At 40.5% G+C, this 25,593-nt stretch overlaps 1 protein-coding gene across 4 annotated transcripts in view; it reads right to left on the reverse strand.

Moving 5' to 3' along the window:
• Positions 1–4,851: 4,851 nt before the first annotated feature.
• The window catches only part of SLC12A5 (solute carrier family 12 member 5), a 223,109-nt gene continuing 202,367 nt past the window's right edge, over positions 4,852–25,593 (reverse strand). Inside the window, exons 22-26 of one of the 4 annotated variants that reach the window (XM_068263353.1) lie at positions 21,905–22,027; positions 19,703–19,890; positions 17,310–17,324; positions 17,060–17,193; positions 4,852–9,039 (exon numbers count right to left, since the gene is read on the reverse strand). In XM_068263353.1, the coding sequence (XP_068119454.1) occupies positions 8,948–9,039; positions 17,060–17,193; positions 17,310–17,324; positions 19,703–19,890; positions 21,905–22,027 (552 nt within the window). In that variant the 3' untranslated portion in view covers positions 4,852–8,947. The remainder of the gene's footprint in view (positions 9,040–17,059; positions 17,194–17,309; positions 17,325–19,702; positions 19,891–21,904; positions 22,028–25,593) is intronic. The other 3 variants (XM_068263355.1, XM_068263354.1, XM_068263356.1) reach the window with 3 other exon arrangements.

The raw sequence follows: 25,593 nt of genomic DNA on the forward strand, positions 1-25,593 counted from the left end.
TTGACTAATAGTTAACGGTTTTTGATGAGCAGAAACATTTAAGTGTGACAAACATGCAAAAGAATAAGAAATCAGGAAGGGGGCAAATAGTTTTTCACACTACTGTACATGGGTGCAGTTGATTGCCACTTACAGGATCGATCATAAAAGAAAGGCATGGTACAAAAAAGTAGCTGTGTACCTAATGCAGATGTCCCTTGTCAATGCCCATATCATCTACAAAAAAGCAGGCAATCTGGGCACCTTTCTCGAATTTTTGGAGGATATCATCACTTCCCTGGTGTTTGAATCCGGCCACTTTGTACCAAACATAGACCCACATGCCTCTGAGGACATCCTCAGAATCCGTGAAATTTTTTTTCTTGAACCGCTCCCTGCAACGGCATCTAAAAAATACCCACAGAAACGCTGCAAAGTTTGTCGGAGTCACCGAATCAGAAAAGACTCCCGGTATTATTGCCCAGACTGTCCCTCTAAACCAGGACTTTGCCTTAAGCCGTGTTTCAAAATTTATCACACACTGCTTAAATATTAGAATCTTGTTCGCTGTTTTTTTTTTTTTTTTTGCACCTTGATGACCTAAGTTCCAGCATGTTTGACAACCACCCTCTGGAATCTGGCTCGGCATGGCTGACGACCACTCTCTGGAATCTGACCCCGGCATGGCTAACGACTACTCTCTGGAATCTGACCCCGGCATGGCTGACGACCACTCTCTGGAATCTGACCCCAGCATGTCTGACTACCACTCTTTGGAATCTGACCTCTGGCATGACTGACTACCCTCTGTCCTCTGGCATGCTTAACACCTTCTGACCACTGGAATGGCTGCTGAACACCCTCTGACCTCTGCATTGCTTACGATGACCTTCTAGCTTCCACGTTTCTACAGCTTCTACAGTGGTGAGTACCAATGTGTGTGTGTTTATGTTTGAGACCTTGCGTTACTCACATGTAGTATGAGAGCTTGCCTATAAAATCTGTTCATAGTATTCACAATCTGTTAGCCCAATCAAAATTAAATGTGTGTACCAGGTTTTATTCTGTCTCCTAAAAAATAAACTGTATAAACCCTTGGTGTACTTTGCTAAATCCTGGTACGCACTTTCAATTATGATTTGTCAATCACTGACCAATTTTACCACCTGTATGTAGTATACCTACATAATCTGCTTATAGTCAGTATCTGTTGACTCTCATACTACATGGAGGTGTTCAAATTGGTCAGTGTTCCGCCAATCATAATTGAAAGGATGTACCAGGCTTAAAAAAAGAATGACAGGTGAAAAAAATGGCCTTGAAAAATCAGTTGGTGCTACCTGTGGTTAACTGTCTGCTGTGCGCCCAGAAAGCTATCTGACTATGTATATAGGGTATCATTTTAACCGTGACAAGTGAAATAATAGAATTTGTGATGTTTGAGAGGTGTGACCCGTGTCATGTGAATTTATTGGGGGGCCAAAGTGAAAACAAAATGTAAAAAATACCATTTTCAGTGTTATCGTGCAATTTCAGCAAAAGCACATTTGTCCACATGTTACAAAATATGTGTATCTGAGTAGGCCTGGGTCTCTATAGTTTTCAGAATGGTGACATTTGTGACCTGTATTGAATGTTCTGAGACTCCAGGGGCTTTGCTAAGAACGATGACTGTATTACCTTTGGTGCAAAAAAATGGCCTTGAAAAATCAGTTGGTGCTACCTGTGGTTAACTGTCTGCTGTGCGCCCAGAAAGCTATATGACTATGTATATAGGGTATCATTTTAACCGTGACAAGTGAAATAATAGAATTTGTGATGTTTGAGAACTGAAGTATATGTCACGTTGTTTGTTTTTTTGTGGCAAACAGAATCGTAAGCAATAAAAGTGCTATTTTCATCTACAATAAAACACTTGTAAAAAAAAAACCAAAAGTGACAGAATTGAAAAGAGAATACCTAAATTGTTACCTTATGGACTCAGCTTCATAAACATGTATGTCATGAGGGTCTATTATTGTTATATTTGCAAATAAGAGCTTGTAATTACTGATAGAGTATAATGAGCAAACCACAAACACAAAATGAAAAAAATGCACCTTTATTTCCAAGTAAAATATTGTCGCCATACACTGTACTAAGGACATAATTTAAATGTTGTGATAACCAGGAGAAATTGACAAATGAAATGTGTGGGTTTTATCTATAATAGTACTGTTTATTTTAAAACTATAGGGGATGAAATTGAATAAATAGTGTATTTTTTCTTTTTTTTCTCTTGTTTTCTCTTTAAAATGAATAGAAAATAAAGTAATTACTGAAAACAAATAACCACCCCAAAAAGCCTAATCAGTGGCAAAAAAAACAAGATATACATCATTTAGTTGTGATGAGTAGTGATAGTTATCGGCAAATGAATGGAAGGAGCGCTGACAGGTGAAAATTGCTTGGGTGCTGAAGGTGAAAAACCCCTCAGTTGTGATGTGGTTAAATGTTCCTTCTACCCAATTATACCATTCCACTCACCTTTTTCTTTTGTGATTTTGTTCCCTTATTTTTTTCTCTTCATTTGTCTTCCTCTTTTCATTTGCCCAATGGTACCTGTGTTGACTTATCTAATACCACAGTCCACAATTCAATTATTCCCTCCCATATAAACTGCTTCTACTGACCAATAATTTCATCCTGGCAAAACACAATCCAGTTAGAGGCTGGTTTACTTGGGCCTACTTTATTGTTAAGCATCCAGAGTGACTGTGATTGGGGCCAGTGATGCGAATTGGCTGAGAGCTAAACAGCTGTCATATTTATGCCGAGCATGCAATTGGGGCTGCAAATAATCTGCAATTCAGGTGACTGCCTGGTAAAGTGTCAGTAAATTGACTCCTATGTCTATACAGCCATTGTTTGGTGATAAAGACAAACTGCTTCTTAGTTATGCATGGCATTGCAACCCTATTTAGTAGCTGATGGATTTGCATGTTGATTTACACACAGCTTCAGCATTGATAGGAATTTGCTTCTGCTCTTGCATGCACGCTTTTATACCTAACTGCTCATCTTGGCGACCTGTGAATGAGATCCATAGTATCTGCTCATAGTCTGTTGTCCACTCTGTTGTGTATGCTCTAAAAAAATGATGGGTACCCACTGTCTTGGCTATGTGTTAGAACTCCAGAATAGGTTGTTTGTTTCAGTGGTATTGCCCATGAGCTGAACAGACACTAGTGACACTATCTTGCCACCGTGGCCACAGTGTAGGATTTTAAAGCAATATGAGCACCTGGGTGCTCTTAGCTTCAGAAAACTTATCAAATGAACCACCCCCTTAGGGAGGTTTGTAAATTGTGTGGACAGGGGGGTGCAGCGGGCATTTACCGTACTTGCTTAGGAGGACTGCTCCATAGCTCCCCTTGTGTATATGGATGCCTCCATTTTCTACGTCCCTGTGCCACAGGTTAAATTTCCCACGGTAATATCCTGTCTCCCCAGCTGCCGGAATGCATGCCGGAAGATGTATTGTCATGGGTACATTTCCCGGCCAAGAGACGTACTCACATCAATGAGAACTACATCTCCCGGTATGCATTGCGCACCCCTGCAGGCATCCCAGGTGCCAGGGTACATAGGACAAAACTGCAGGAACTTGCGGCTCTGCAGCACAGGGGATATAAAATTGAGGCATCCATATAGGTTGAGGACTTTGGAGCATCCCCCATAGGTAAGTAAATGCCTGATTCACCCCCCTACCCCTAATGCTCAGTTCACTTTAAAGTGTCTTGTGTGCCTTTTTGTGAATTCGTGACCTTTTCAGCACCATGTAAAATAATGTAAACTTTTTTCCTTTCCTTTTTTTATTTGGATGTCCTTTACAATTTTTCCTATATATTTTGTGTATGCTTAATTGAGTTGGACCCATTAATGAGGTTTATAACCATTCACTATAGTTTTGTTTTCTGATATTTCATGTATCTAAATGACCATTTCTCTGCAAAAGGACTGCAGTGGGAATAGGGTAACTCTCATTGATAATCAATTACAGGTAATTAAACTCATGTGTGGCCTGGAAATAAACAGTGTGAGTTCAGGGAACAGATAAAATCTATGTAACTAAAGAAAACTGTAATATTAAAGTGGATCCGTGGTCAGACTTTCCCTTCTGCTCCCACAGATTAGCCAAACCATTATAAATTCTAACAACTCTTGTACTTGTGTTTTGTGCTTTAGGGGAAAAAAAAGTCCTTGCACGGATTGATAGTTTTAGTTTCATTTCCCCCCTGAAGCCTTATGTCACTGAAATGTGTAGTTCAACACAGAGCTCATCATGGTGAATATTAGAATTGATATTTACATTTTGATATGCAATGCTGAACAAATGTGCTGTTCTTCAAATCACTTAAAATGTGTCCATTAGTTACCAAAACAATACAACCTTTGCTTGAGCCGCTGGCTCCTGTTCTATGTGATTGCAGGTTCACAACTTGCTGATTCACTTACCCTTTAGTAACTATTGCTCTCCTATGTGATCCAGGGTACAGTTGCACACTTTTTTTTCGCCTAATCCTGGGTAAATAAATCAATCTAGGCCACATTTGCAGGATCATTTTTGTTCTCCTCAGAACTTGAGCTCTGGAGAACTTGAGTAAATAAGACCCACAATCTTTAAAAAGGGTAAAAATGGCTGCTTTGCACGTTCCTTTAAATTGGATTACAAGCAAACCTTATATACCTGATATAACTTGGAGAATATTGTTATGTGAGAGAAAATTGACACTGTACAGACACAAAAAAAAAATATAGTCATCGCCAAACAAAAGATATTTAGGTTAATACAGTGAAATATTTGGTAGCTTGACAGAGTTGAGCACAACATTGAAAGGGTTTAATAAAATTAGGTTTATTGCATTTTGTGCTGACAGAAGTCTCAAAACAAATGAAATCGGCACATTAAAGCTGTATGAGTACGTAAGGTAGCATTCAACCACACAGAGAACCACACTGCAAATAACTACACGAAAACATGAAACTGTAAGATACATAAATAAAAAGCAGCCAATATGTAGCAGTTTCATTTGGTTTGGAACAGGAATATCTGTAGGTTAAATCTATATCCATAGTTATGAACTAAAGGTTAAAGCATTTTATTTACTAGCCATCAAGGGAAGTAGCACATTTGGTAGGTTAATGGGGGCTTACATAAAACAGTGCATCAGGGACTCATCAATCACATTGGTTGTGGGAATTCTCAAAAACACATATGTAGATATATATTATGCGTGCATGTGTGTGTGTGTTTACTGTATTGCACAAATAACACAAAGCAAGAAAAACCAAAACTTGAAGCTTCTTGGGAATCCATTATATCTAAGGAAATTAAGCTGTATCCACCAGGTTATTCTGGTTTTATAGTGCAACTTGTAAATTGAAAATACTGTTGAAGCACCCACCTGTCCGATTCTAAGCTTGCTATATAATCAACACTTCCCTTTACTCTTTCCCACCCCTAACTATACAGATACAGAATGTGTCTGTTCAGCAGCATAGAAGTTCCAGGAAAACTTTGTGCAGATAGTCTGCTTAATTAACCACTTAGCAATTTTGAAAAGCATCATGTCTAACTTAGAACTAGGTGCTGAGCTGTGCCCAGATCTCTTATTTTCTTGCAGTTCTATTATCTGGTACTAAAATAACATTTTTTTTTCTTTAAGGTCCCTGATAGGCTTGCATAGAAGCAAAAATGTCTGTTCAGATTAACCACACATAGAAATGTGAAGTACTGTATTGTTATTAACGGCCTATTGATCTTTTAGTATAAATTTACATTGGGGAGGGTGCAACAGAATACTTGAAATTAAATTCTCATTAAAGTCTAAACTGAAGTTTAAATGAAGGTATTGACGTGCATCTCTTTTGTGAAATTTCCTTCAAATACAAACCCCTTGTTTATAAGACTTGGGTCCTCTGTTTCTAGGTCCAGTCATCCTTTGGCGTATGCTTTTTTTTTTTTTGCCCCTAAATCTTTTCAGTTTCTACAAACCATTGAGAAAGTTTTTGGACAAGTAGACTTGAAAATTTCTCAGAAAATCACAAGCAACCCAATCAACAGATCCATTGTCACACCAATTCACTATATTGCTCAGGTGTTAAGAGGTTGCTTGGAAAGGAATAGAACTTCACAAAGTCTGAATGTTTAGGTATGCTCGCTTGACTTTGACTACTGAAGACTGACTGGATCTATCATCTCCTGTAAAATAAGCGTACTTCAACTTGGATGTTTAAAAGAAAACAAAATACATTTTATGTTGATTTATCTTGCTCCCCCCCCCCCCCCCCCAAAAAAAAACCCACTAATTTTAGCAGTGCTAATTATTTTTGCCGTCTGCTCTATGAACCACTGTAGAAGCACTAGAGAACTAGTTTTTATACACAGAGGCACTTTAAAGGACTCTGTTATGACCTTTCACACTAGGCTGAAGTCTCTGTTGCTTTCGTGCTTTTCATGCAGTTTCCTTTCTATAGGGAAACCTACTTTCTGTACATTCGGCCCTGTATGTAAGGTAATAGCAGAATCCCAAGTTGCAAAATTCTGGGGTTCCACCCAGTGAGACCAGCTTCATACTGTTGGCTGTACCATACAGGCGACACAGTTTCTCAACCTTGCAAACTTGAAATTAATAAGCTATCACGGGCAAGGTACATCCTTGCACAATAAGCAGCTAGAGAAGTAAACACAACTTGACTTTGCAGTCACAAGCATGCAAGGCTGGTGAATTCTATATTCCATACAAGATTGCATTTAGTTGTTTGACACAAGATTCACTACCTGGGTGGCTCAGAATCAAGAGAGGCACCTCTGTTCAAGTTCGTTGTTCTTTATACTGTAAGAAAATAAATTTGACTTGCATTTAGCAGAAGACGGCCTCATGCAGTTCTTGACGTCGGGCTCATGTGGATATTGTATACAATAGAATCTCACACGGTTGAGGACAAACAATATGTTTATAGCAAACACTACACTTTTTTCTTTTTTTTTTTTTCAACATTAGACCACTAGATTCAAAATAAAACACTATATAAGCATACAAATGATATATATATATATAATCTTTGCAATAATATTCTTTTTATACAAGGTATTGAGGAGTTTGGGCTATTAAACAGTTATAAAAATATTTAGACTGAATGTGCTACACTTAATAAATTAAATATAACTGTATTACATGCTCACTCTATCATTAATTTCACTTTATTTTAAACAGCAGACCTATGGAGTCTGATTAATGTTCTATATGTTTTTTTTATATATATGTATATTAAAAAAAATATATACATTGGCGTACGGTGTTACACCGACATGCCACATACAGCTGAAATCACAGCACTATTGAAATGGCACTATATAGGTTTTCTTTTTTTTCCTTCACACCTCTGCTGCATTTTGTTGGAGCGCTGAGTTAAGAATACAGAAACTACTAAGGAAAATTGGGGCTAAAGGTACAGATCACATAGGGGATTAGGAATAAAGAAAGCTGAGAAAAACGGGATACGGAAAGTGGAAATAAATGAGGAGTTTGACCACGTCTGGAAGACCGCCACCTGGAGATTAGACAAATCCTTCTAGATCAACACATCCTAATGGAAAAGTGAGGCTTCAAGAGTGCAATGACAATACCGGCCTTGTATCTTTTTAATAGTTCTCCATCAAACAAAAAATGACAGATTAGATTGTAAAATCAGACAGCGATCAATCCATCTATTGTGTTCTTTCCTGACTTGTCATGAGTAAAGAAGTTCATGTGCGCTCAGAGGAGGGGGAAAAGGACAAAAATAAGCAAGCCAAAAATCACAGCTGAAATAATGATGACTGGGTTAGCGTGAGATGAATGATACATATACTTTCTATCCTAGGCCATGCAATGTAAAAACAGTGGGAGCAGTTCACAGTCTTTGAAAGGTGCAGTGGTTTCCCTGCCACTGATCTAGAATAACACAAACTGTTGGCCCAGTTTGTTTGGCTAGAATGTTGGTGTAATTACTGTGCACCATTCCTCTGGCACAGTTCATCCAAGGCAAGCCTATAAAGCAAAGGGTTGAGTTGAAAGTAAAAGGCAGATAAAATAGTTTTTTTTTTTCTTTTTTTTTTTTTTTGCATCAGATTATTATTGCAACATGCTCCTCGGCATCAGGCAATATATTTCAAAGGCAGCCCTTTCACAATTCCCTGCACAGCTGAATGGTCTTCTGCACACTTCTGAATGTTGTATTCAGTCCTGTACACTATGATTGCTCAATACTTGTTCTTCATTTAGGGTATGTGCAGTCTGAATGAAGAGAATATATATTTGTCATTTAACCTTAGACTCTGCTGTTCGACAGATCGAATTGCTGAAGCCGAGGAGGAAATGGTGGCGGTCAAGAGAAGGGCATAGAGAGAGGAACATTTGGAACGATAAAGCATGCTGGTGAATACCCCCCTCTCTCCCTTATCTTGCCACACCAATACTTTAATCAATGAAACTGGTCTTTATCACCATGTGGTGAAGTTGTGTGGGTGGGATCTCCTGATTTCTGCCAGTACAACCCATGTGTTCTCCAAGTCTGTGTCAGGGAGAGATTGGTGGATCACAGGATGCACAAAAGGGCCAGTATTGATAGCATCTTAAGCAGTGTGGCTCAGTTTAAGAAAGGTACATAGATTTTATGTAAAGATTCATACATAAACTTCACCAGAGGAACTCTGATAAAGGTATGAGGAGCAGTTTCACTTGTGCTGGAATGGAAGATCTGGTGCTGCAGTTCACATGTAAGGAGGGCATTAGAGGGGAATGGTGGAAGCAAGTGAAGTTTCTGAGCACTGACCATATGCCTCCCCACCACCTCTCCTAGTCTCCATGCTGCCTTTAGAATATGGAGAGAGGTCTGAAGGCTCCTGCTGAGTGCAGCAAAAACTTCATTGGAGTTCTTGTCTTCATGAATAAATGGTGATAACTTCTCTTCCTCCCCCGCGAACCAACATTACTCGGTCCAAGTGTTCTGTGAGAACTTCTAAAAATTCCATATCTGCGAAAAATTGCAGCTCAGGAGCATAACAGCACAAGATACAAACTAAAAGAAAACAAAAGAACAGTTGATAAAACACTTACAGAATTAGGTTACCTACATTTTGAATTATTTCAGATATCTGTACTAGACTATTTTAAATTATAAGATTAGTACGTGATGTGTAATAAAAGTGTCGGTGCAACTGGAACAATTGCTTTTTATTTATTTTTTTACTAATAAAATGTGATTCAATATTGATTTTATCAATAGCTGTAGTCTTGTCTTCACCTAGAAAATTGATGAGTTGGGCTGGATTTTCCCATTTAGTCATTATCATTATTTCCACCTTGGCAGGAGAGCTTCGGCCTCTTGTTACATATGCAAAGTATTATTAAAATGGGTACATGCATTTTTGTCTACCATCTCAAAGCAGTTTTAACCACATGGCCGCCCCCGTATAGTATATCTACACTCTTTAAACTTTACTGCCGCGCCTGGGGCGTAGATACAGGTATCACCGCCGCTGTCCGTGCTCCAGCTTGCTCCCGCGCTCATTCACATCATAGCCCGCTCACACGGAGATCAATAAATGGTAACACAGTCATGATCGGCAGCTTCTATGACAAGCTGCGTGATCATTCTGAAAAGAAAAAGTTTCCCATCCACAGTACACTTCCTCTAAGCGTACATAGTATGCTTACAGGACGCATAAAAAAAGAAATTACTGAGGACATCTTGTGCCAAATATTAAAATGACATCAACAAATCAACAAACATTTTTTTTTCATTCAAAGCCTTTTTTTACACTTAAAATTAACCCCTTGCCCCCCACACTCTCCCCAAGGTACCCAAACATTTTTTAATAAAAAAAAAAAACAATAGTTACCTTAGGGACTGAACGTTTTCAATATGCATGTCAAGAGGCTATATTACTGATTTTTTTTTTAATGATGGGCTTGTAAATAGTGATGGACACATGCATTTTGGTCGTACCAATGGTCTAGCACCATACAAAATAAATGGGAGACAGTTGGGGACATCAAACTTGGAGAAGGACTTAGGAGTACTCATCGACAACAAGTTAAATAATCGTACTCAATGCCAAGCCGCTGCAGCTAAAGCTAACAAAATTTTGGGATGCATTAAAAGGGAAATAAAAACTCGAGATGCGAGCATAATATTGCCCCTGTTTAACTCTCTAGTAAGGCCACATCTGGTATATGGAATTCAGTTCTGGGAACCACATTACAAAAAAGATATTGCAGTTTTAGAGCAGGTGCAGAGACGAGCAACAAAATTGATACGTGGGATGGAAGGTCTCACTTACCAAGAAAGGTTAGATAAACTGGGTTTATTTAGTCTAGAGAAAAGACGCCTTAGAGGAGATCTAATTAACATGTATAAATACATCAGAGGGCAATATAATAGCTTGGCGGATGAGCTTTTTGTCCCTAGGCCTTCTCAAAGGACTAGAGGACATGATCTGCGCATGGAGGAAAAACGTTTTAGCCATTTATTTAGGAAAGGGTTCTTTACAGTAAGAGTGATAAAGATGTGGAATGCATTGCCACAGGAAGTCGTTATGGCAAACTCTATACCTGCATTTAAAGGGGGCTTAGATGCTTTCCTTGGGTTGAATGACATCCATGGCTACAATTACTAGGTAAGGCAGAATGATGTTGATCCAGGGATTTTATCTGATTGCCATCTGGAGTCGGGAAGGAATTTTTCCCTTTTGGGGCTAATTGGACCATGCCTTGTAAGGGTTTTTTCGCCTTCCTCTGGATCAACAGGGATATGTGAGGGAGCAGGCTGGAGTTGTACTTTGTACTGGTTGAACTCGATGGACGTATGTCTTTTTTCAACCAAAAAATAACTATGTAACAAAACTGACAAAATGCACCTTTATTTACAAATAAAATAGTAGCGCCAGACATTGTTATGGGGACATAATTTAAATTGTGTAATAACCAGTAAAAATGGGCAAATAAATTATGTGGATTTTAATTACAGTAGCATGCATTATTTAACCACTTCAGCCTACAGCCTCCCATTCATTCTCCAATAACTTTATCACTACTTATCACAATTAATTGATCTATATCTTGTTTTTTCTGCCACCAATTAGGCTTTCTTTGGGTGGTACATTTTGCTAAGAATTATTCTTTTCTAAATGTATTTTAATGGGAATATTTAGAAAAAAATGGAAAAAAAATTCATTATTTCTCAGTTTTCAGCCATTTTAGCTTTAAAATAATACATGCTAGCATAATTAAAACACATGTATTTTATTTGCGCATGTGTCCCGGTTATTACACCATTTAAATTATGTCCCTATAACAATGTATGGCATCAGTATTTTATTTGGAAATAAAGGTGCATTTTTTTCAATTTGCGTCCATCACTATTTACAAGCTTATAATTTAAAAAGTTATAGTAATATACTCGCTTGACATGCATATTAAAAAGTTCAGACCCTTAGGTAACTATTTATGTTGTTTTTTTTTCATTGTAATTTTTTTTATTTTATTATTTTTTTATTAAAAATGTTATTTGGGGTTTTTCAGAGTGGGGAGGTAAACAGGTAAGTTTAAATGTAATTGATTGTGTATATTCAAAAATGTATGTAGATGTAGTTTTTCTATTTGGCCACAAAATGGCCACAGTGATTTTTTATCCACAGTGATTTTTTTGATTTTTCATCATGTAAGTTCCTGAGAGCTCTCGCTTACTGGAACTGAAGGGGTGAAAAATAGAAAAATCACGGCTTTTCAGAGAAGTCGTCGGTTTTTCTTACGGAGACATAGATCAATGAAAGGGAACTGTATTCCCATTCATTGATCTCAGGGGCAGTGGGAGCGTGCACGGCGCAGCAGCAGCGGGGCAGGCTATCCGGACGGATATATCCGCCCAGATAGACCTAAGTTGTTAAAAACTATAATGATCGAAAACTGATAAATAATTATTTTTCCCCCCATTTTTTTCTTATTTTCCCATTAAAAAACATTTAGAATAAAACAATTCTTGGCATAATGTACCATCCACAGGAAGCCTAATTGGTGGTGGGAAAAAAAACAAGTTATAGTTCATTTCATTGTGTTAAGTAGTGATAAAGTTATTGGCGAATGAATGGAAGGAGCGCTGGAAGGTGAAGATTGCTCTGGTGCAAAACCCCTCAGTTGTGCAGTGGTTAAACTGCTGCTATATTACCTTAACCACTTCAGGATTCTGTGTACGCATAAGTACGCCCCTGAATCCTGAAGCGGTTTCCATGGGTTCCATGTCAGTTCATGGAGGGTGTCTCCGTGATCACCCTGCGAGCCTCCAATCGCAGCTCACAGGGTAAATGTAAACACGCGGGGAACATCTTCCCCGCTGTTTACATACATACGGTGCTGCTACGCAGCAGAGCCGTGAAGGAGATCGGCGATCCCCGGCCTCTGATTGGCCGGGGATCGCCGGCATCTGATAGGCTGAAGCTTATCTGAGGCGACGCAGGACGGATTTCCGTCCTGCGCAGCCCATAATGAAGAGGGGAGGGAGGGAAGGAGGCAGAGGGAGGAATAGCGCTGCGGAGGGGGGCTTTGAGGAGCCCCCCCCACTAAGCACAGCAGTGTGGCGGCGATCAGACCCCCCCCCAGCAGGACATCCCCCTAGTGGGAAAAAAAGGGGGGAAGTCTGATCGTCCTGTCTGCTATCTGATCTGTGCTGCGGGCTGAAGAGCCCCCGCAGCACAGATCATCCAAACCACCCGAAACCCGGAAGTGGTTAATGTCCAAAAGTTTTTTCTTCAAATGCAGTCTTAACCACTTGATGACCACAGTGGTAACCCCCCCTAAAGACCAGGCTAATTATTACTAATATGGCCACTGCAGCTTTAAGGCCAAGCTGCAGGGCCGCACTACACAGCACACAAGTGAACCCCCCCTTTTCCCCCCACCAACAGAGCTCTTTGTTGGTGGGGTCTGATCACCCCCCAGTTGTTGTTTTTTTTAATCAATATTTATGTTCGTTTTTTTTATCAATATTTATGCTTGGTTTTTTTTACTTTTTTAATTTACTATTTATGTAATTTTTTATTTTATTTTAGAAAACTCCAACCTCCCCCCAGCCGGCCAATCAGGCGATCGGCTCTCATAGCCTTCAGCCTATGAGAGCCGATCGCTCTCTTGTCCCCCCTGTGTCACACATCTGTCCCCAGTATAGCGCTGCTGCTGATCGCAGCGCTGTACTACATGTAAGGACGGCAATCGCCACTCGGAGACTGAAGGTGGGGTGGAGGTCCTCCCCCCAAGCAGGAGATGCGCGTGCAGCCTGCGCGTGATTTCCTGCAAAGTGCAGCCCCAGGACTTGACGCCAATTGGCGTTAGGCGGTCCTGGGGCTGCCGCCGCGGTCACGCCCATTGGCGTAAGGCGGTCTTAAAGTAGTTAAAGCACACCTGAACTGAAAATTAAAAGCCAAAATAAACATATACACATCATACTTATCTACCGTGTAGTCTACTCATCAATCTCTTTCTCCTCTCCTGCGTCCTGTTAGTCCACGGTGATCAATGGCATTCTCTGTCCTCCATTTTGAAAATGGCAATTACCCCATAACCGCTTTCTGGTCAGCACATTGTTACACTGTAATATCGCTCACGTGAGCCATAGGGAAACATGGACATTACCTTGCTCATCAGTTGTCCTTTCAGTTATAATTGGCAGCAACTGATTTATAACTCACAGCAACTAATATATTTCAGTTCTAACAAAATCTTGTCAGAACTGGAAGGAATCTTAGAAAGAAAAATGTGAGCTTCTGAGAGGAACTGACGTCGAGATAAGTAATATTCATTTGCAGGTACATCATGTGTTTATTTGAAATAATTTTACTTGGCTATGGTTCCCTTTAAAGTCCATTCTGTGCCAATGTCATCACTCCTATATATCTTGCGGCTTATCTCTAGGTTCCCATGTCTCTAGGTACATGCTATCACTATGATGTAGAGCAAAGAGCCAGGACTGCCTAGTTCATCTGAAGCTTCCAATTAATGCTGTGCTTCAATGCAAAGCTAACCACCATTAGCAATCATATTGTAGGTGGGGACAGGGCAGGAGTGTCATGACATGGGAGGACGTGGCAGAAGAAGAGGCCTAGAGAAGCCACTTTCTCAGTTACTTAGTAATAAAAGGAAAATAAGGTATATTGTTAATGTATACATTATGCCCCCACTAAAAGCTATCTGAACTCACAATACATATTTAGTAGAGAATAGCTCCCAGGAGGAGACCCAATCCAGTGCTGCAGAAAGTAAATGTTCTGCTGCTCTGCTGTGTTTTTCTGCAGTATGGGGAAGGGACACTTGCTGGGAAAGGAAGGAATCGCTATGGGGGTTGGGGAGCAGTGCTTTACTGGCTACTTGTGCTATTTGGGGAAGGGGGTCGAGAATGGTTGCTGTACTGGCCACTTATTATGTGAGGGGCAGAGGGATGCTAACTATTCAGACAAGCCTATCATTTGTAATAGTGGCTGAATGGAGTAATGGTTAGGGGCTCTGCCTCTGATACAGGAGACCAGGGTTCGAATCTTGGCTCTGCCTGTTCAGTAAGCCAGCACCTATTCAGTAGGAGACCTTAGGCAAGTCTCCCTAACACTGCTACTGCCTATAGAGCGCGTCCTAGTGGCTGCAGCTCTGGCGCTTTGAGTCTGCCAGGAGAAAAGCGCGATATAAAAGTTCTGTGTTTGTTTGTTGTTTGTTTGTAATAGGTCACAATGGAGGCGAAAGGCTTCATTTGCTTACTCCTGTGTCTTCCTTCCGTATTGTTTCCGTCCTGCTACCCTCTAGATTGTAAGCTTGCAAGGGAAGGGAACGCCTAGTATTGTTTATTTTGTTGAAATCTATCATATAAATGTGTACCAATGTTAGTAATATCTCAAACCACACATTAACTATGTATTTGTACTTGTATTGCTGGATGTCATGCCCGTACAGTGTCTTCTTATGTATATATACAGTGGAGGAAATAATGATTTGACCCCTCACTGATTTTGTAAGTTTGTCCAATGACAAAGAAATGAAACGTCTCAGAACAGTATCATTTCAATGGTAGGTTTATTTTAACAGTGGCAGATAGCACATCAAAAGGAAAAATCGAAAAAATAACCTTAAATAAAAGATAGCAACTGATTTTCATTTCATTGAGTGAAATAAGTTTTTGAACCCCTACCAACCATTAAGAGTTCTGGCTCCCACAGAGTGGTTAGACACTTCTACTCAATTAGTCACCCTCATTAAGGACACCTGTCTTAACTAGTCACCTGTATAAAAGACACCTGTCCACAGAATCAATCAATCAAGCAGACTCCAAACTCTCCAACATGGGAAAGACCAAAGAGCTGTCCAAGGATGTCAGAGACAAAATTGTAGACCTGCACAAGACTGGAATGGGCTACAAAACCATTAGCAAGAAGCTGGGAGAGAAGGTGACAACTGTTGGTGCGATTGTTCGAAAATGGAAGGAGCACAAAATGACCATCAATCGACCTCGCTCTGGGGCTCCACGCAAGATCTCACCTCGTGGGGTGTCAATGGTTCTGAGAAAGGTGAAAAAGCATCCTAGAACTACACGGGAGGAGTTAGTGAATGACCTCAAATTAGCAGGGACCACAGTCACCAAGAAAACCATTGGAAACACATTACACCGCAATGGATTAAAATCCTGCAGGGCTCGCACGGTCCCCCTGCTCAAGAAGGCACATGTGCAGGCCCGTCTGAAGTTTGCCAATGAACACCTGAATGATTCTGTGAGTGACTGGGAGAAGGTGCTGTGGTCTGATGAGACCAAAATAGAGCTCTTTGGCATTAACTCAACTCGCTGTGTTTGGAGGAAGAAAACGCTGCCTATGACCCCCAAAACACCGTTCTCACCGTCAAGCATGGGGGTGGAAACATTTGGCTTTGGGGGTGTTTTTCTGCTAAGGGCACAGGACAACTTAATCGCATTAACGGGAAAATGGACGGAGCCATGTATCGTGAAATCCTGAATGACAACCTCCTTCCCTCTGCCAGGAAACTGAAAATGGGTCGTGGATGGGTGTTCCAGCACGACAATGACCCAAAACATACAGCAAAGGCAACAAAGGAGTGGCTCAAGAAGAAGCACATTAAGGTCATGGAGTGGCCTAGTCAGTCTCCGGACCTTAATCCAATAGAAAACCTATGGAGGGAGCTCAAGCTCAGAGTTGCACAGAGACAGCCTCTAAACCTTAGGGATTTAGAGATGATCTGCAAAGAGGAGTGGACCAACATTCCTCCTAAAATGTGTGCAAACTTGGTCATCAATTACAAGAAACGTTTGACCTCTGTGCTTGCAAACAAGGGTTTTTCCACTAAGTATTAAGTCTTTTATTGTTAGAGGGTTCAAAAACTTATTTCACTCAATGAAATGCAAATCAGTTGCTATCTTTTATTTAAGGTTATATTTTCGATTTTCCTTTTGATGTGCTATCTGCCACTGTTAAAATAAACCTACCATTGAAATGATACTGTTCTGAGACTTTTCATTTCTTTGTCATTGGACAAACTTACAAAATCAGTGAGGGGTCAAATAATTATTTCCTCCACTGTATGTTCCCCAATGTTAGTTTTGCACTATGTAGAGCCCTATGGAAGATGTTGGTCCTATCTAAATACAAAATAATATACTGGCCACACTTGCTATGGGGGGTGGGGCCCCATGAGATTTTACCATGATACTCCCATACCGGGGTGCCATGATTTGTAGTTACACCCCTGACATTCAATAACCTTTTAAAGAAAAGCTTACTCTAGATCAGGCATGGGCAAGCTGGGCCCTCCAGCTGTTGAGGAACTACAAGTCCCACAATGCATTCATAAAGGGCAAATGCATTGTGGGATTTGTAGTTCCTTAACAGCTGGAGGGCCAAGTTTGCCCATGCCTGCTCTAGAACATAATGAGTCATTCCAATACATATTTAAACAGCTCATAAAACTCTTTTCAAGCTTTTAACGTGTACAGTTAGTAAAAAGGATACAGTTTTCATCTCCTTTCCTATTGCGAGGTGGGCCCGGCATATTGAGAAGAACAAGTTTTGCATCATGAGATTTTTTGACGATGACCTCATTCAGTTTCACTGCTGTGTGCATCCTGCGAACATTTGACTGGTTCCTGAATAAATAGATCAGCACAGGCTTAATAAGCATAATAACACAGATGTCTTGTACAAAAAAAAATCAAAATGCATGCTAGTATAACATTTACATGATTGAAAAATAAACACTTACAAGTTCTCCCATTCACTTTGATTGCAAAAAAAGAAAAACATAGTAGTTAAAAGATGGCAAAATAACCAACAAGCCTAAAATTTATATTGTACACAAAATTATAGCATAACACTATATATAACTGAGTGAATTCCTAACCGAAGGTTTGTAATCTCTTACACTAAGGTAATGTTAATCGTGTCCACCTGTAATTCTGCTGGCAGCTGGACTGCAGTCACATAGCCTGAATTGGCAAAATACACTTAATTTGTTCATCTTGGAATTGATCTACTATCTATGATCAAGCACCAATCATTATTGGCTTATACCCCAATGTGTGTGAAACATGCTTAGGTATATATACAAGAGGATGGCGCTCACAGGCCCCAAATATTTCAAACCTATACACTATGCAAGATGGGAAGCATGAAACATGCTTAGGTGCCCACGCACCACACGGCTCATAGTAAAGGTTATCGGTTTGTATTAAGGTGAGGAAGCGGTCTCAGACCCGTGAAACGCGTTGTCTACAGCATAACCAATGGAGGAGAGCGACCAGTTCCAGAAGGTTCTAGGACACCGAGCGGGAATGGTTTTATTTCCTTATGTGCATACGGTGGTTGCAGGATTGCAACCCACTCTTGTGAGTATCTACTACCCACAACATTCTGTGATACATTGTACCTTACGATATGCAACATCCGGCTCCTGGTCTCCCCTTCTTCATAGGCCAAGGTATCTCCACTCCATTTGAGAAGGGACTTCCCGCTATTGAACTACCATATATTTGTCGGGGTCATATCAGCGGAGTTGGGGAAGGGTTAGTTATTCAGTAGTTAACAGTAGCTGTGTGTGCACATGCAAATCTCATAACATTTTCTTTAATATTTGCAGGTTGTCCCCAGGGACGCAACACACACCACACCAAAAATGGGCATGGCCATGCAACGTAATGCAGTTATGGTCATGGTGCAGTCAAATGGATGTGAACTTAGCAGCAATGTAAGTAAGCCTGCCCAGCAAAATGTTGGATGAACCCCCCTTTCCTTTAATACAAAAAAAATAATTCCCACAAAAAAAAAAATTGATGTGCAGCATATCACATAAGTAGGTAGTGTCTCCTAAACATAACTAGGCAGATTTGCCTGGCTTGCAAGCCGGGCTGGCTGACTGGCCTGGCTTCTGTGTTGTGGTGGCCTGGCTTGCTGCCTGATGCCAGTCCCCCATCCTCCCACAGTATTCCTTGGTAGTTTGGTGCCCCCCCATCTTTACACAGTATTCCGTAGTAGTCTAGTGGCCCCTCACCCCCCACAGTGTTCCCTGGTAGTTTAGTGGTCCACCATAATATTGCCTAGTCATCTAGTGTCCCACCATAGTATTCCCTTGTTGCCCCCCATAATACCATTATGCCCTGGTAGTGTAGCGCTCTCCCCATAATATTCCCTAGTCCCCCATGACCCAATTGTATTACCTCACCCTCTAATTGTTGTCCCCCCATAACATTCCCTGCACCTAGTGGTCCCTTATAACCCCATAGAATTACCTAGTCATCTAATGCCCCCCCCCCCTTCATAACCCTAAAAAATACCTAGGTCGTCCAGTGGTTCCCCCCATAACCGCAAAGTTTACCATAGTGGTTTTGTGGTCCCCGAACCCCCCTTTCCAGCGGACAGCACTACTAACTTCCTCCAGCCGCTCAGTCTCCAGATTATAGACCAATCTTCTGTAGCAGTTGCTTCTCCCTCTAATGGCTGAGAATCAGACTCTGCCTAGAGCCCTAGCGTCTGATTCTCAGTCACTAGAGGGAAAAGCTTGCAATAGAACATGGGTCTGGACTACGGAAAGTGAGCAACCAGAGGAGATGAGTTCTGCCACACACTGCACAACTCTGCCATGGGAGGTCTGGGAAACACAGGCACCTAACATCCCGGGGTACCCCAAGCATACTTCCCTCTAGCTATGCACCTTGCTGTCCCTTTACCTTATTTTCTGTCCTTCAGACTATTCAACCAACTTCTGATTCCATCTCATTGTTTGTGTGATGACAGACACTTGTAAGTCTATCGTTTCATTGTACTCGTGGGGGCTACAGGTAGTCAGAAAATTGTACCAAGAACTAAGTAATTGATTATTGCTTGCTGGATCCTCTGGAAGTTGGTTTTGTCTTGTGGCATTGTTTTTGTGTGTACAAGAGTGCCTGTATCTTCTACTCCCTACACTAAGTTGATGGAACACACTGCTCAACAGCACACAAGTGTGCCCATTGGACAATGCAGTTTATGCAGGAATCGGCTCAGTAATGTGACAGTGGGTCCAGACCATGATCTGTTGTTGGTTTGAAGCTGTCTTTGAGTAGAAGCAAGTTACGCAAACTTTGATATTATTAATATTATTATTTATATTAATTTGCTTACGGTTTCATGTTGAAAAAATCTCTGATCCCCTCCGGAGTACTGCTAGGACTTTTACTCTTGTTCTTATCTGCTGTGAACTTATCCTTTGTCCAGGTTAGATGCACTTTATCTTGAGTAGAGTCTGGCTGCTCCTCTGGAGGAGACTGGGGGGTTGAACCTGTTGCATTTTTGTCATGTATTAACTGTACCTAAAGGTAAGGTAGATCCAGAGTTAGAGAACAAGCATTAAACACTTCAACATTAAAGTGAAATTCCACTTTCATAAAAAATGTGCTATGGATATGTATGCACCAATGCTAAAGAAGCCGTTTAATGCTATAAAACATTTGCTATTTTTTTTTAATTTGCAGCCAGCTATGAATTTCCAAAACTGATCAGAAGCACAAATTCCACTTCCTTTGAAGTATGGAATTTGTACTGTGTACGGTACCGACTGCCCAGATGTTTACCTCTTTCTTCATAATTAATTAGCTGTGCATCTTCTTAAAAGGAGCGCCAAAGTGAAAATAAACTGAAGAGATAAACATGTATGTACAGTGTCAAGCATACAAATAACTTCACTGTGTACCTTTTTTTTTTCTTTTTCTGCTTGAAAGTGTTAACATTCAGGTATGTAAGTGACTCTTTCCAGTCAGACCTAGTCGGACTATTAAGCTGAATACTCACTGCAGTGACGAGGAAGATGGATCCAGCGACGTCTCGCTGATAACGAGAGTCCCACGATCCATCTTCCGGCCGGTGGGTATGCACGACGTCACACGGTGTTACATAACAGGTGTGAATGGGAAATCAAGCGATTGCGGTACTCTGCGCACAGTCGTCTGGGATCTTAAAGATCTTATGTGATGGTCGTTATCATCGCACAACGCTAAACAACGTCTGCCTGAACCCGTGCCTGTACCCACATTGGGAGATCATGGAAACAATTGCTTGTTGCGCAAAGTATTGCTGGTCCTCGGGAAAACTGCGTCGTGGGTATGGGCCTTTAGCGTAACCCTCACTAAAAAGAAATTACAGCAATCTATTTCCTCGTGGAGAACAGCTTCTGAGAGCAGGGAAAGAGAGAAAAAGCGTCAATTGTTCATAGATTTTAGCTCTGGAATACTTCAAAGGGCCAGTGCACACCAAAAACCTCTAGCAGATCCGCAAAACGCTAGAGGTTTTTGAAGCAGATTTTCGGAGAGATTCTAGGCATGTTTAGAGAGATTTTCTAAACATGCCTAGCGTTTTTTGGAGAGTTTTTGTGTAGCAGATTTCATATATTGTTACAGTAAAGCTGTTACTGAACAGCTTCTGTAACAAAAACGCCTGGAAAACCGCTCTGATCTAGCGTTTTTCAGAGCGGTTTTCCACTTTCCTATACTTTAACATTGAGGCAGAAACGCCTCAGAAATCTAAAAAATACTGCAGCCCCCGAGTTTGCGTTTGTGGAAAAAATGAACTGCTCTGGTGTGAACCAGCCCATTGAAATACATTACCCAAGCGTTTTTCAAACCTCTAGCGTTTTTAAAAACGCTCCAGAAACGCTCTGGTGTGTACCAGCCCAAAGACTGTAATTGAGCAGAGACAATGAAACATTAAAAACGTATAAAAGTAGATTTAAACAAAATAAAAACTCTAGGATATCTCAAAAAAGTGTGTGTATGTATGTATATATATATATATATATATATATATATATATATATATATATATATATATATATATATATATATATATATATATATATGAGTAGGAGAAAAGACACAATTGTTTATCTCATTGGTTTATATTCCCTTCGGTATTCCTTTAAATGACTGGCAGCAGCTTAATCCCTCTCAATCTGGCAGTGTCTGTTAGGATCATTGTGGAATGGCTTTTTGCTTATATGGAATAATAAGGTAACCTGAAGGTGCCGATAATCATTCACCTCCAATGATCACACAGCCACAATGGGCAACACTTTATCAGCTTGATCAACAACATGTTTTTGTGGGAATGTGATACCACCTCCTCAAGTAACAAACTTGAGAGCCACAGTGGTAAATGAGTCCTGGCTAAATGCTTAATTTAAAATGATGTTTCCTATGACTTTGGTGTCTGAACTAAAGCAATTTCTCAATTTTCAACAAAAGTGGAGCTTCACTTTAATGACGCTTGCAGGTTAATTCCCCGAAGAGTTGGAGGTATGGAGATGGCACTGATTAATGATGATCGTGCTACCTCTTCCTCCGGTTTTTCCTCACAATCTCCCACTTGCTCCTCTGGGACACTTAGATGCAGCCGAGAGTTTGTGGGATTCTTGCGTCTGATTGATCCTCGGGATTCATCAGTAATGCTCTGAATCTGCGTAGGATGGATTGGAAGACAACATAAATGACGAGGGATAGTAGTCCATTCACAGCCTTTTCCTCTCATATTCCAAACATGCCTACACCGGTTACTCTGACATTAATCTAAACAGCAACTCTGCAGGCTGATTTTATTTATTTATTTTTTTATTTATAAAGCACTACAAATCATGCAGTTCTCTACACTAAGGCTAGGTGCACACATTACATAACATGAAAAGCTACGTTTTATGTCATGTTTTATGTTAATGTTGTGTGTGTTTTTTGTGCATTTGTGATGCGTTTTGGTGCATTTGTGTGTTTACTGCAGGTGCGTTTTTCAAGCTGTTTGTGTGTGTTTTAATGCGTTTGCATATAAAAAATGCATATGCGTTTTGTATGCGTTTTTCACGTGTTTTCATTTAGCATTTTATGCAAATCGCTAGGAAGATAACAGGAAGTGGAAATACATCACAAAACTTTTTTTTAAAGCAAAAACGCATACCGTTTCGATTCCATTGACTTTCATTAGGTGTGTTTTTGATATGCGTTTTTTCCTGTGGCCCATAGACTTCCATTAGTGACAAAAACGTAACGTTTTCAGCAACGCAATCGTTTCTGCTATGTGTGCACCTAGCCCAAATCCTGTTTTCTGAAGACAGCAAGGTTATGGACTATATAGTCCATGTACAACTTCTCAATTACCTCTCTGCACACACCCAACCCATCGCTGTCTTTATATACAAGTAGGAATTCTCTTATTGCAAGAATAGTGATTCTTGTAGAGCCAGACTTATTGCAATAAAGTTTTTTAGACTGTATAGGCACAAAATAAGTCAATCTTTGTTGAACAATCAATTAAAAACAATTAAAATCAAAATATTGTGGAGGTAGGCACATAAATAATTGAATATCCAAGGAGTATAATATGGATGAACAGGGGGTCCCCAAAAGAGGATAATCAAAGTGCTATTTGTGACTTAAAGTGCATATTAGAGCCAAAGCAATCGTACAAACTGCAAAAAAAAGACAACCATAAGAAAACAATGACAAGTGAAACAATATGGAACAATTAACATGAAGAGGGAATAAAAAAGTGAGTGAATCACAGCAAAAATACAGAAAAGTGCACATGCTGTAGCCAATAAATAGACTCCTATTAGAAGAAAAGATCCCAAAGCGCAGTACAAAGAAGTGGGAATGAGGTAGTAAACGAGAGTGCCACAACCAAAGGGCATTGAGTGTTAGGGTCCCCTGGGTAAAACCTCCCCTGTAAGGCTCCGCTATCGCGATTCGCCAATTGCGCGGCTTTCTCAGAGCAATAAAGATGGACTTATTTTGTGCCTATATTAGTCTGGAGCACTATTTTTGAGGTGTTCTTTACTTTGTGGTTTGTTGCTATTTTGGGTTATCACATGAGGTAAATTACCAGCCATGTGATAAATAGTTTGGTAACCTCTGGTGAATTGACACCATTGACTGTACATTTCTTTAAAAGGAACCAGAGGTGAGAGGCATATGTAGGCTTTCCTTTTAAACAATACCAGCTGCCTGGCAGTCCTGCCGTTCTTTCTGATCAGTAGTGTCTCAATCACACACCTGAAACATGCATGCAGCAAATCTTATAAGATTTTTGTCACAAGCATTGGATCTGCATGCTTGTTCAGGGTCTATAGCTATGAGGATTAGAGCCAGAGGATCAATAGGACAGCCAGGCAATGTGCATTGTTTAAAAGGTAATAAATATGTCAGCCTCCATGTTTCTCACCTCCGGTTGTCTTTAATAAGTCACCCTCATAAAATCATAACAGCAGCTGAAGATCTGTGACCATACATGGTGGGGTAAAGGAGGGGGAAGCCAATATGGTGACTTCAGTGGGAAAAGCAAACATTGCTTTCTCCTCAACCTGAAATATTTAGCAACTTGGCGAATTTTCTCTAACTTTCCTCCTTTTATTACGCTTATTATTTTCATTGTATTTCTTTTACAGAATGAACAATACACACTCACATGAATAACATGGACAAAACAAAGACAAGATGCATACTGGTAAGAAAGGGAGGAGGGGAACAGAGGAAAACATGCTGCTGTGATATACACACTCATCAAGAGTAAGTCCAATCAAAGTGGGCATTACAGAGAATCGTGTGTAGTTTACAAATGACTCGCGTTTCATACATAAAAAGTTCTCTTCATGTAAAAAATATTCTGTACTGTTTTTGTTATTACATATTTTTGTTGTTGCACATTATAGCATTACATAAACTTTCGTAAATAGTTGAGAAGAAATTAAAAGCACATTGAAAACAAAAAAAACCCCAAACATTATTTATACTACACAGTATGTCCAAATCCAGAGTTGTCCGAAAGTAAACCATTTATCCACATTTCACTATGTACTGTATAACACATGACTTGACTTACAAACAACCTCCCAAGACAAAACCTGTTTGTAAGTAGGGGACTTCCTGTATTTATGAAAGGATGCTTAGACTGAGAAAAATAAAATGAATGGTCAATAGATTAATGTGTAAGTCAAAGGGCAATTTCAAGAGATAAACCTAAATATTTACTTTTATAGGGCCAAAACAATACCATCTGTGTGAAATTGAGGAGTTAATACACAGATTAAAATTAGATTTGATACCAAGGGCCTGATTTACTAAGGCTTAGTTAGATTATCGGAGAACGCAAGTTATCCTGTAAACTGGGCCTTAATTTTATCAGAATTGCATATGGAAAAGTTTGCAGAACTTGATTGGGTCATATCGGATCACAGCAAGAAAGCACTGAAAGATGAGCTACTGTGCTGTGCCATTACCATCATTTACAAATGTCCTCAGAAACCTTTTAAAAAGAAATCTTTGAATTTATTCAGATGTTGATGTACTTTTATGTAATTGTACTTAAAGGGAACCTGAAGTGAGAGGAATGCGCACGCTGCCATCTTTATTCCCTTATAAAAAATGCCAGTTGCCTGGCCATCATGCTGGGCTGTTGGCTTCATTTGTTTTTGAGTTATACACCAGCAACAAGCATACAGCCAGTGGAGTCAGACCAGAGTCAAAGCATGCTCATTCGGGGCCAGTGACCTAAAGGAGGCATCAGTGTAGGAGTCAGGCAACTGGCATTGTTTATTAGAGAATGAAGATGGAAGACTCCATATTCTTCTTACTTCAGGTTCCTTAACCACTTCGGGAACGGGGCCGTTCTATCAGATCTGCGCTGCGTGGGCTCTCCAGCCCGCAGCGCAGATCGCGTGCAAGGCAGGGCGGTCAGACTCCCCCCCCCCCTTTTCCTTACTAGGGGGATGACCTGCTGGGGGAGTCTGATCGCCGCCGCTCCGTGTGGCCGAGCGGGGGGGTGCTGAAGATCCCCCCTCCGAAGCGTTTTCTGCGCTCCCTTCCTCTCCCTCCCTACCTCTCCCTCATTGGGCTGCGGTCCTGCGCCATGTAGGATAGGCTTCAGCCTATCAAATGATGGTGATCCCCGGCCAATCAGAGGTCGGGGATCGCCGATCCCCCTTAGCAGCGCCGTATTGATGTAAACAGCGGGGATTTTTTCCCCGCGTGTTTACAATT

The sequence above is a fragment of the Hyperolius riggenbachi genome, chromosome 12, assembly GCF_040937935.1.
Source record: "Hyperolius riggenbachi isolate aHypRig1 chromosome 12, aHypRig1.pri, whole genome shotgun sequence".
Taxonomy (NCBI): domain Eukaryota; kingdom Metazoa; phylum Chordata; class Amphibia; order Anura; family Hyperoliidae; genus Hyperolius; species Hyperolius riggenbachi.